The following is a 13,262-nucleotide window of genomic DNA, read 5'->3' as shown; positions in this document are numbered from 1 at the left end:
AATTTCTCCTTTATTTTCCATCTCAGAATCAAGAGTCTAAAATTTCTACTATCCGTAGGTTTTTGACAGTCAGATCACCATAATGCAACATGCTTTGACAGCTTGAATTAACAACCATTACAGGATCCATGGCAACTGCCCAGCCATGTATTTGTAGACTGCTGGACAGTGCTAGGGCTGCTGCACTTGCATCACAAATGCGTATGTTTGATTTAAATCACCAACAGCGCAGTGATGTTTGCTGTGGCCCAGCTGAGCTGTAGGAACTCACCAACTAGTTGCTGTCCATGAGCTAAGTTACACTTACTGTCCACAAAGATTTCTTCCCCACCTTCAGTATGAGGAAGGTCTGCTTCTTCTCTGCTAGACCTGATACCAATAAAACATCACCCCAGAACTAGCTCTTATACCGTTTCAGTTGAAGCTGAAAAATCAAAATGGAAATAGCTGTTGCATTCAGAAGGAAAGTCCTATCTTTCCCGAAGGCTCTCCCAAATACACGCCCTGTCAGACTTGTTAGCAACATGCTTTAGAAGCAAGTTTAAGTTTAAAAATTTACAAGGACTATTTTGCTTTTAACAGAAAACAAAAAATGGACTTCTGAAAAATAACAGCTTTAAGCAAAAAACTAAGCGGAGGAAAAGTTCTTAAATTAAGGGGCAAGTTTACGGAAAAGTGCTTGCTGTCAAATATTCCTTGTAGTTTGTGTTCCGCACAACTCCCACCTTCAAAAAATGCACAATCAATTGTCTTTGTTTTACTTTAAGAAGGCAGCACAATTCAGAAACAGGCTGCTCTCACAGTTCTCGAGCACTAACAGGTCCCCTTTCTCATTCGTGTTATTTGCATCAAATAGCAACAAGGCTTAGAAAAGCAAGAAGCTCTACTTATCAAGCAGTCAGTCTCTACACATGCTTTGTACCTAGAAGATCATAAGTCCTCAAGAATAGCACACAGCTCAAAGGCTTTAATTCAAACACCCATCTGGAAAACCCCCATTATCAAAAGATGATGCAGAAAAAAGAATTTGGCCACTCTCTGCATCAAGATACGTAATGGCATGAAACCTGTTTGTGAGGGTTAAGAACTGTCTGATACTTAAACACCTATGATGGCAATTACTCTGAGATGAACATTTAAGTCTCCAGCAGCATGTTCAGAATTTCAAACTTGACACAGCAAAGCCATTTGAGATTCTTGCTGAGGAAGTCTAGCATACAACATACTGAATTCACATGTAGCCTTTGTCAGTTAGTCAAAGCCTGTGCATTTTGTGACAGTCAAATGCTACAAACCTAGGTTCCATGCTGCTGCGTGACTTACCCGCACGAGTGCATCATCTATGATGTGATCACGTCTCACTTTAAGTCGTAAATATGGGTTGAGCTGCTGTCCTTGAACTAAACTGTAGAGCACAGTTATGCGTCGTTCACTGTACATCCGGATCCTATTGTCATAATACAGTCCCAGGTTCTTAGTAACAGCATTCAATATGAAGGGACAAGTCATAAAAGAGAATTTATTTTCTGTTTCTACTTTGAAGAAAGTGTAGTCTTTGTCCATTTCTAGAACATCGTTCAGTGGTTCATTAATAAATTCTTCAAAGGGAATAAGTGGTTTTCTGCAATCTATAGTTTTAACACCAAGTTCAGTTTCCAGTGGGTCCACTCGAGGACCTTTTTTATTTCTTCTTTCCTCACCCAACAGCTCTTGAAGAGTTAGTTCACTTGATTCTGGGATGGGTTCTTCATCTTCCTCTTCATTGTGATCTGTATCCACATCCCCTCCTACTACATTTGCATAGTAAACCATTTTCAAGCACTTGGAAGCAGCAACAACAGCGTCGTCATCATTCACTAGGTTACGACTGTTGAACTCGTTGCTTATGACTTTGTAAGTAATAAGCTGCTGAAACGTCTCCATCATTCTCCGAATTTGGTCTGCTCTATACTTAGACCACAATCTGACCAGTTTTGCTTGAGCTGCAAGGGGCAGCTTGCTCATTGCTTTGCAAAACAAAGGCAGAGCCATTTCCAGATATTCTGGGCTATGAAGATTGCCGTTCTCCATAACGATAATAAACAAATTCAGATAGTTAGGATCCCGGGAGTATACATTATGGTAAGTCAAGTCACATTCCACATTGGGTGACAAGTACACAAGTGCATTTAAAAAGGCAGTTTCTATTTTTTCATTAGAAAGTAATCTATCGTAGACCCGCCTGACTGCTTCAATATCTACAGACACCTCATCAGGGCCTAATTTTTGGAGGTTATTATCTCCTTGTGTACTGTCACCTATTCTTGACGATGAAGATGATGATGCGCCTGAATCTTCTTCCATAGCAGCAGCCGAACAGGCAGCTTTTTCCTTTTCATCTTCATCTTTGTCTTCATCCTTTCCTTGAAGAGACTTGAGCTCCTCCTTGGTGTGATGTTTGGCTTTTCGGAAACTCTGTACCAGTGCTTCAGCACTGGAAAATACTCTCCCAATCACTCGAATTAAAGGGGAATAATCCTCCTTCTCTCGACATAGTTCAAGAATTTCATATATCTTGTCTTCCGTTAGAAAAGTCACATCTATAGCAAGAGAAAATATTATTATTAATTGCATTCAGATAAAAATTAAGAAAATTACTGCTCATGTGCTTTACACAATAAAGCTGTGCATATTACATCAGCACACGTTAAAAAAATAGTGTCAGCACTATAAATTCAAGACATACCTCACCTTCATTAGCATGATAAATCATATACTCAGTTCTTTTGTATACCATCTTATTTGTGGATGTCAATCAGAGAATATGCTGTGATAGAAAATCTGCTTTGCAGTTGATTGACTAAATTTAGTTTGATTGTATTAGATTGTCTAAACAAGTAACTAGAGCAATCAGCAAGATCTTAAAACCTTAAAAGCCTTCATAAGGCTGTGACACAATACCAGTGCTTCTGGTAAATCAGTACAGCCAACACACAAGTCATTGCGCTACATGAACTATCAACTTTTTCCAACTGAGCACATACATAATCTAACTTAAAGACAGATTTTTAAAAGATGCAGTAACTTATTTTGTTGAATATTAGAAATATGAGTATCAGAAGTAAATAGGAAATTTTATGAGTTTTTTTTACATAATACATACTTTATAATCATTCAAAAAACCCAAAACACAGGGTTATAAATTTATGCTGCCTTCTAAATGACCTGTAGGGCAGGTGGGTAATTTGTATGAATAGCATCTGGAACACACTCATCAACATGCTATTCAGATAGACACGGTGGTTTACACATCAACAGTGTGATACCTGTCTCCCACACTCTGTACTCAGTTGGAGGTCCACTTGCTAACCCAAATCTTTCTTCCTATCTAGTAACAAGACCCAGAAAGCCTTACAGCTTTCATCACTACTCAAACAGCATCTCCAAGAGCTGCTGTATCACACAGGTTAATATTGGTGCTGTAGATGGATACAGGGATGTGAAGTATGTACTCAGATATGCAGAGATACTATTATGAAGACTGTCTTCATTCTATAGTAATCAGATTCTTCTAAACTGATACACAGAATGAAACCGAATTTATAACCATCTCTACAGATAGTAAGCCTATCACCTTTATATACACAGTATATGTGGAAGTATTTTCAAATGTGATTGCCTACATTAACAACTACTCGAAATGAACATTAACAGCAATGAAGATATTACAAAAAGATTTAATCCTAGTACACTTCCTATTGTTATTTGCCATAGTGCATGTGCCAAGCATCAAACTTGCGTAAAATAAATTCTGCCCCTCAAGTTGTTCTGTGCCATAATTCTTGGAAACAAGGACTGCAGCCTTGAGTTCACTGACAAGAACACAGAAGTTATTCATAGCTCAATAATTACTAATAAAGATGATAATTTAATAGTAACACATTTTAATGTAAACAGTATTTTTCCCGTCATTCTTTCACATGCTTTTAATATTTAAGAAAAAAACCACGCGCTACTTCTTGTTAAAACATAAAGTGTTACCACCAGTAGTTTCACAGCAGCTTTAAGTCATATCCTGCAACCATGCTCCAACTGAGTTGCCGTATAAGGGTCTGTCCAATTTTACTGTAATAGCAGTGATCAGCATCTGATGCATCTATATCAGATACTGAGTGGCCAGAGAATAAATCCAACATAAGGAAAGGTTCCACCTAGTTCCAGTGACTTTTAGCTGACACATCTGAATATGTGCAGTTATTTGTGCCTTCTCTCACAACATTCTACTACAACTAAGTCGTCTAACAATGTAAACACAGTTCCTCTTAAACCTTGCTCTCATTGATATCCATGACAAATCCATACACGAAGTCAAATCTTAGCAGGGATCCAAAATCAGATGTTATCTTCCAATCTCACCAAGTACTTTTTTGACCATGAAAAACACCGTGATCTATACATGCATCCTCATCAGCAAAACTTATGAATCATCTTTTCATTATCTCTTAAGGAAGCTCTGTTATGATTGCGTCATCACTGCCTGTCCACCATTCTTTCTGTTCCCAACTCAATGGACTGGCAATCAGAGCTGAAGACATTTCCAGTGTAATTACAACACAAACTTTGAAATGGCTCTTTTTATATTTGTCTTCATTTCTAATCCATGCTTGTTTTTAAAACAAATTTGTTATTTCCCTTGCTTTTTCCTTCCTCTTTTCAGAATGTCATCTAAGTGACGAGTGAGATGCTGACTACAGTCTCCAGATAAACCTCTCCTAAGAGATGATAATTCTAGCATTTATCATTACAGAAAAGAATCACAGAACGGCCTGGGTCGAAAAGGACCACAGTGCTCATCTGGTTTCAACCCCCTGCTATGTGCAGGGTCACCAACCACCAGACCAGGCTGCCCAGAGCCACATCCAGCCTGGCCTTGAATGCCTCCAGGGATGGGGCATCCACAACCTCCTTAGGCAACATGTTCTAGTGTGTCACCACCTTCTGTGTGAAAAGCTTAAATAATTCCAAGAGGCAGTTCTTCTAAATTATTTGAAACTTCCAACTCTGCGTCAAGCAAGCCGCATATCCTTTTCCTTGGCTTTCTTAACTTTAAATGCAGTTTTCTCTGAAACTGTTGTTGAAGGGCCTCAAAAAATAACCAGAGTGCTAGATTACTCTATCCATACAGCTACAAACACAGGTCAGTATTTGTGATTTTACAATGCACAAAGTTTGAGTCACTGCTTTAGAAAATGGGCTGCCTTTGGATGGATTGCAAAGACTCTTACTTACCTATGCTGCAGAGAGATGGGAGGGTGGAGGTAAACAACTGAAAATCCTGTATGTGAGCATCTCCATTCAAACACACAAGACTAAGAAGAAAGCCACAAAATGGACCTAACATGTCTTTTGCCAGTCTAACATTAACTGGCTCCCTTTTCCCCTCCCTACTGTTTGAATGTTTGCTTATACAGATCATAAATAATTTGGGGGCACATCCTCACATCAGCTAAAGATGAAAATAGTGTTAATATTCACTGGAGCATCTCAGGTCTCTTAGAACAGTTGTATTTCATTGCTGATTCTACAAGTCTTTCTAATTATTTGCTATAAATGGTTTCACGCTGTTTGCTTATAATTTTTTCATTTGGTAAATGGAATTTTTTTTTCCTGGATGCTTATTTTTAGGCAACAATCAAGATGCCAGCTTACATCGCAGTCTTTTCTCTCCACTGCTCTCATATCTTGATTTGCAAATAAAAAACCTGTCTAGTAGTCATAATCGGAAGGTCTGGTGTTCAGTAAAAACACAGTTTCACACTAAAGGTTAACACAAGAAGGGTATGTTCCAAAGCTGTAAATACTCCAAAACAAATCTATGGAAGACAGTCTCAAGGTTTTATTAGCCCTATTTCCACTTCAAGGAAAAAAAAAAGGCCACTGAACAAGATAATCATTTGTTGTCTTATTTTTGTTCGCTTGTTATATTTCTTAACTTAGACACTGGAATTATTTAAAGTGCAACTCTTACATCTCATTTACTACCGAGCAATTACAAAACTGGTTGAAGTAACCAAACTAATGCAAGCATACAACAGCACTTAAAACAAAATCTCCATGTTTGCAGCAATTTCAGAAGGCGAATGAATGAATTCATCTAAGACTGATGAATTTTGGAGATGCAGTGAAGATGCAGATTTAGAATCAGCATTCAGCATTCATCCAGATATTTCACACAACCTGTAGTAAAATATTTGAAGGCTGAACATTCTATTTTACTTAAGAAGTCAGCAGAACAACAACACCACACTGAAAACTTGAGCATATTAAATGTGTTCTATTTTATAAGGATTCCAAAGTATCATCTTACCTTTAAAGTCATCTCTTGGGCCTTGCATTTCCTTCTTGTTCATTTTTCTGTCAGTGCAGGAATTGTTATGGGCACCCTTGGAGTTGTTTTCTAGGTAAGCTGAGCTCGTTCCTTTCTTGGAGGGATGAGGATCACAGAGTTTTGCATTAATCTTATAAAGCTCGAGGGCCTTAATGGCTGCTGCATTGTTATCCATACGGAGAAAAGTTGGACAGGAAGCACAAAATTCATTCGTGCAGGCTTCATTTCCACAGCCCTCAGTTAACTGGTGGTAGTAGCGCTCTATTAGATGCTTTGCAGCTGCTCGCTTCCTGTAGCAAACATTCAAACAGTAAGTACAAGGATTAGTAGAGCTTTCACATACAAAGCTCATTCAAAGCATCAGCAAGGCAGAGATTAGTCAGGCACTGAAACACAAGATTTCTGAATCAGAGGGAACACTGATTTCTTTAAATGCAGGACTCTCATCTTGACAAATGAAAATGTATTTAACACAATTTGATCTATGGGTCCTCTGGAAAGAAAAGGTAAATCTTGTTTACACACAGTTATCAGCTTCACATTCTAGTGTTATTGTGGACACGATTTCAAATGGTAATAAGAAAAAGTTTAGATGCAAAGCAAGGCTGAAAATAGAACAGAACTGGATTTACAGGTAATCAACTCTCTGATGCACAGATGTCTCTCCAACAGCTATTTGCCAAATTCTCCTCTTTTTCCCACAGTAACACATGGCAAGCATGTATTTTGAAGAATTACAACTGTTTCTCTATATTACTTAATGTGCCTAGTACTATATGCACAAAAAACATCCTAAATGGTCAGTTACTAAAGCTACACGTTTATAGAAACAGGCAATTGGTAAGTAAAACACCTGAAAGCTACTGCTGATTAGGACAGAAAGAGCTACATGCAGCACCAAGAACACCATATTTCACTGTATTTTCAAAACAAACAAACAAAAAATCCTGTTCTTTTAATAAAGCTAGATATGAAGGCAAGATATCAAATAGAAACAAAATCTTTAACATTATGGAAGTGTCTAATATACAGGTCTTGGATTCAAATTTAATGATACACTACATGTCTAAAGGTTAGAACACAGGAAGCAAGACATTAACCAGAAACTGTGACAATGAAAGTTGTTTTTTCCAGAAGTTGATGTATGCACAGATTCTCCATAGAACAAGTACACGAGAACTGAAGCCTCAGACCTGCTGGTACTACTTAGCACTTGCTGTGCCTAGCCATTAATACGGTACTAGAGTACTAGTACTAGTACTCAAGTACTAGAGTTTCAATGCAGTGGCTCCGGAAGGGGAAGCGTCCTCAAGTTCTTAAAGTAACTACTGAGGTGTATGTTATTCAACAGTAATACCTCTAATCCTTCCCTAGGATCATGAGATGTCTAAGAGCAAAAGGGAAGAAAATCATTACTTTAAATGTCTACCTGACCAAGAATAGAATGTTTCCCTGGTGCCCCATGGCAGAGTTGGAAGATTATAAAAAAGCAGAGCAGCACCATCAACACCATCAAAGCCACTACTGTACGAGGGAACAGAATAGCTATACCCTGATCTGAAGATAGAGTTACAGCCTTTCCAGTTTTTACATCACATTTTTCTTTCATTTTATTTCTTCACTGCCGTTGACACATAGGCCACAAGCTCTTTGCAGCAATGTTTTTTCTGACCTGTGTAAAAACCTATGAAAGTTACAAGGATTATTTCTCATTAGGCTTCTCTAAATGTGGGCGTACATTTTCACCCTGAGCAGCCAAAATTGTTACTCACGCTAAATACACTGTCAAAAGATGACCAATTCCCAGCAAGACAAGTCTTACATTTTCAAGCTGGGTAAGTTGCTGAAGAAGCATGCACACCTTTCTAGCTTGTGTAACGCTTAAACTACTTCAGTATATAAACGTTGATTATATTAACAGTATTTTATTACATCAAACACTATGTTTTAATCAGGTAATATCTGAAATACTAAGGCACAGCACTAAGATTAGAGTCGTCTCTAACAGCTGACATGTAAGAAACTCTTTTTCTTCCCATATCCATCATGATGGAAGACAAAAAGCACAGAAATGGCATTAATGAAAACTAAAAAAAAGCTACTGCAGAACCACAACATATTTTCTCATGTCAATTATTGATTTTTATGTAAAAAAACAACCAGCCAAACAAAAAAACCACCAACAAATTGAAAACTGCAGCACCCTTTAAGCTCCTACACAGGGGTCTAGTAAAGAGTAAGCAGTCCCTTCCAAATTCCATGGCTAGCTTACTGTACATTAGCACGCAGACATCATAGCTCAGACTGCAGCGGCTGACTTAGATGCGTGTTTGTAAAGACTCACACTGTTGTTGCCTATCTGATTTCAAAACTCTCTTGCACATGCACAGTTGTACACATTTTTACAGACTGCCTTGAGGATAACTGCCCACACAGCAGGCCTTTGTACAACCTTCTTAAGCAAGACACTATACTTTGGTGAGGGCAAGAGCCTACTGTAATATACATAACTTCCCCTTCCCCAAAGCCCAATAATTCTACAAGCATATTTTCTATTTTAAAAATTAATATTCGCTGACTTACTTATGCCATACTTAAAAAAAAATAAAAGAATCCCTATAGACTTGTTAAACTGTTCTTTAACTAATAAAAAGCCAGATAAGTACTTATCATTTGTAATTGAAACACTGCCAAATCTGCAGGGTAGCACAAGAAACTTGTACTGCTGAGCCTCTGCCTCCCTGGAGATGTCAAATAATATTTTGAAGCATGGGATAATTTAGACTGGGAAAGTCCTTCAATATCAAGTCCAGCCACCAACCTGGCGTACCAAGTACTATCACTAAGATGTGTCCATAAGCCACATCAGCAGGTCTCATGAATACCTCCAAGGACAGCCTCCACTGTCTCTCTGGGCAGCCTGTTCCAACGTTTGACCAACTCCCTCGGGGAAGATTTTCTTTCCGATATCCAGTATAAACTTCTCATACAACCCAAATAAGTCTCCTTGCATCCTAGCACTTGTCCCTGCAAAAAGAGATTGACACCCTCCTCCTTGCTGCAGTCTGTTCAGGCAGCTGTAAAGAGTCTCCCCTCAGCCTCTTCTTCAAGCTAAACAGCCACAGTTCCCTCAGAGACTCCTCATAAAGCTCACTTTCTAGTTCCTTCTGCTGGATATCTAAACACATATAAAACAAGGAACTGAATGTGCTGCTTCAAAAGTTTCAACCCAACAAATCTAATCTGCATTTCTCAGATATCTTAAGCTAAATACAGAGAAATGCTAAATAAAGCACACATTTTTCAACAGAGGAAAATAGAGACTTAATAGGTCGAAGAAAAGAAGATCACTTTCAGATCCAAAGCAGTCAAAAACATCTCACATACCGAAGTGTAGTTATGGACAGCCATCTTTGTGAATCTGAATGCTGGTTTCTGAGAGTGTCTTTTAAATTTCGCCTGCTGTTTTCCTCCTTCTGGATAATTAAGTGTAATAATGGCAATGCTTGAAGAGAAGTTTCCAGTAAAAGCACTGCCCACAAAGCATGGCTGCACATCAAAATGCTGGAAGTTCCACCTAGAGCTGGAACTAAGCACCACCCCTTGGGTTCCAGTGATGTTATAATAGCTTCTGCCCACTCCGGCCAAAGCCATCCCAGCTAATGTATGCCTGCAAACACACACGGAGCTCACGTTTCCCAACCCTGATCCTTTCAGCATGACGTGCCTCTCAGGCAGTGAACCCCAACAGCTGGGTGCCTGTGACTCCCTTACTGTGGGGCACCCACTTCACCACACATGCTGAATTTGATGTGTCTCCAGGAATTGTGTGCTGAAAGAGTCACAGCACTTCCTCAAGAAAGATGAACCTGAGAACAGAAGAGTCTCCTAGATATATGGAACAGTGCAGAGACAGCTATTCAGTTAGCCAAGAAATTTAGAGATTAATAAGGGGTTAATTGCATTCCGGCTTTTCAATGCAAGCAATATCAGGAAAAATTTCTGGTTTTAGTTGTTGGTTTTTTTTTTCCCCCTGTAAATCACTTCAGATCTGAAGACATTAAATAATTGTCTTGCAAAATCAATTATTAGACAATTATTGTAAGCGATCAATATATGTAAATGAGACTAACTACAAACATGATACTTTACTGTGATTTAAATGCTGCGCTTGAGTTTACAGAATTAATGCCTTTGCAAAAGATGATTGAGACATACTACCTTAATAAAAGAGCCCAGAAGTGAACTTAACTACAATGAAAAAGTAACTTGAATTACTACTGAATAAACTTAAGTTCAGGATTAAATAGAAGCTTACAGTGCCTTACTCTCTTTGAACAAATTTGTTACTGAAGACAAAAGTAGAAAGTACAGAGGTATTATCAGGTGTTAATTAGGTTTTATGATTTTAACTGCACAAAACATTTCAGTAGCTCTGCAGACTTTAAGTTATTAAGTAAGGAGTCCTAAATACTAATATTTTGTACTAGCTGCAAGGCCAAGCAAAGATCAACTCTGTCTTTAATGGGAAGAAGTGAAACAATAATCATACTCACAGGAGCCCTTCAGTCCGTCTCATATTCAGAAGAAAACAAAACTTTATTAAATATTAAGCAAAATGCATTATTTACTACATTTTATGTTATTTTCCCTCTGTTAAAAACATCCTGACATTCCAAGCAAATGTAGTTAACCAGATTAAACTCCATGTTGTACCGTAAAAGCCTAAATGTGTAAAGTATGACATTTAAACAGTATTTCACATCCCTTCCAACTGCAACTCACTAAAAGAGTATTTTCTGAGATGCTGATTCTAATCACCTCCTTCTGAGCCACTGCTTGCATTCTAGTAGCAAATCTGATCAACAAGAAACTACTTCACACAAAAAAATATAGATATTAGAAGACTGACCATTGTGACATTTATCTAACCTACAGAGAAGGGACTCAACTGCTTATCATCACATACTCTCCTTGTACAACTCCAAAGAAAGAGGCCAAGTACAGTAAAGGGAACATCACACAATCCTGTTTTCAAGTTAAAAATTTTCTGGAGTTTTTAGTAAGTTTGGTTTCCATGGCAGAATGAACTCAGTAAAAGAATTCTATTTGACACTGTCCTAAAACAGTGACCATGGTCACGCACATACTGACTGCAGATAACATGGGACTTTAGTTCTCATTTTAAGAACAGCCTAGCATCTATGGATTACAAAGATTCAGCTTACGCAAATCCAGCTCTGCTCTCAGCTATGAGGAAAATAATTTAAAGCATTCCATGTCTAAAAGGCTCTAGGGTAGCACGGGTATGATGAAACACTAATACAGTCACAGTTCATATTTGAAATGGCTATTAATCATTTTTCTGGCACATTTTGGGAGGCTGCAGCAGATTTTTCCTTCTGCCATTTTTTCAGGGAAATGAACCAGCTACAAAACCTAACTCCAATGTGAGATGACTATGCACCACATCTAACCAACAACACTTTAAGTGAGGCAGTGATATCTGACGGCTTCCAAACCAAACAGACATTTTAAAGCAGACCATCCACAAGACCAGAACGAAAGCTGAATTCACAGACAACTACCTTAACAGAATAACCAAGCCTTGGCCATGACAAATGACAACATACGACAGGCAGAGTGAAAATACATGAACTTCGGAGCTGTCAAGTTGTTCTCAAAGTAAATGAACAAATTCCAAAATTAATCTCTAAACAGGTTTTTAGAATGTTGCACTAATCAATGCCAGATATGACTGCAGTTCTGTAGCAGGAGCAGGCTGCAGAAGGTGCTGCTGATGAGAATGCAAGAACTTGAATGGATGCTAAGGAAAAAAAACAACCAAACATAAAACAAAAAAATAGACTCTGAGCTAACACCAGGATGTTCATTAGACAGAGGGAGAACTTGAAAAGCTTGGGATAAGTCTGACTCTTAATCATGGAAGAATTTGCTGCATCAGTCTGCAAGATTTGGATTTTCTTTTCATTAACAAATGTGATGAAATGCATGACTATGCTCTTGGTATGGAGCTTTGCAATGCAAAACACAAACAAATAAAGCAATTATATCAGCCAACCAGAGCAAAACAACTTGCCATTGTGCAAATAAAATGCTTCCATAAATCCCTGCACTTACCAATAAATTATAGGCATAGAAATAACATAGTTACTATTTTAGCAACACTGCATGCCTGCAGGGCAAACAGTTATTCAGCATGCCATTCCACCTTATGCAAAGAGCAACTATGCAGCAGGACTGCAGAAATTCTCTGTAATTGGTGACATACACATCACATCATGACGTGATCCTAAAAACTTACAAGTGTACTATGTATTGAGGCTGCGTACGAGTGTTAGGTATACATGGATCCCCATAGCCTGACTGGCTAGTGTGTATTTTAGACACTTAATACCTATGTAGACAGAGCAAGTCTGATCATCATTCTGCACAAAAAAACCCAACACCTCAGCTTCTACTGAAAAGCTGCAGATGTCAATTTTTTCAGGTTCAGTTTTAAGGAGGAAAACACCTTGTCAAATTGCTAGAAGAGAAATATAGTTGTATTGGCTCTTCTTTCCAATTTATCCCCCATTTTTACATTCGTCCAGGTCCTCATTACCTTACTTAACTGTCTTTGCTGTGGGTAAAAAACACCTCATCAACTGATAATGTCCAGGGAAGACTATAGCCAGGCTACAACCACACAGTTGTTTAGGCCAGAAAAACACAACCCAAATTGCTTCAGGAACACTAAAATAGGCTGCTACATTAGCAGAAGACATTATGGCAGAGCCTTTGCCCTGCAACCTCTGACTGACATCTGTCTGTACAGTAGTTGTCAGTTACCTTCACAAAACCTGTACTCCTACGCAAGCAGATAGGCAGCACT

At 38.4% G+C, this 13,262-nt stretch overlaps 1 protein-coding gene across 5 annotated transcripts in view; it reads right to left on the bottom strand.

Moving 5' to 3' along the window:
• Nucleotides 1-13,262, bottom strand: part of UBE3A (ubiquitin protein ligase E3A) — a 47,361-nt gene that overhangs the window by 13,512 nt on the left and 20,587 nt on the right. For all 5 annotated transcript variants that reach the window (XM_072346978.1, XM_072346961.1, XM_072346944.1 and 2 more), the window contains 2 exons: nucleotides 6,347-6,657; nucleotides 1,324-2,579 (listed from right to left, as the gene is read on the bottom strand). In XM_072346978.1, the coding sequence (XP_072203079.1) occupies nucleotides 1,324-2,579; nucleotides 6,347-6,657 (1,567 nt within the window). The remainder of the gene's footprint in view (nucleotides 1-1,323; nucleotides 2,580-6,346; nucleotides 6,658-13,262) is intronic.

The sequence above is a fragment of the Excalfactoria chinensis genome, chromosome 1 (genome assembly GCF_039878825.1).
Source record: "Excalfactoria chinensis isolate bCotChi1 chromosome 1, bCotChi1.hap2, whole genome shotgun sequence".
Classification (NCBI taxonomy): domain Eukaryota; kingdom Metazoa; phylum Chordata; class Aves; order Galliformes; family Phasianidae; genus Excalfactoria; species Excalfactoria chinensis.
Note: the sequence above shows the minus strand (reverse complement) of the source record. Positions and strands in the feature narration are given on the sequence as shown.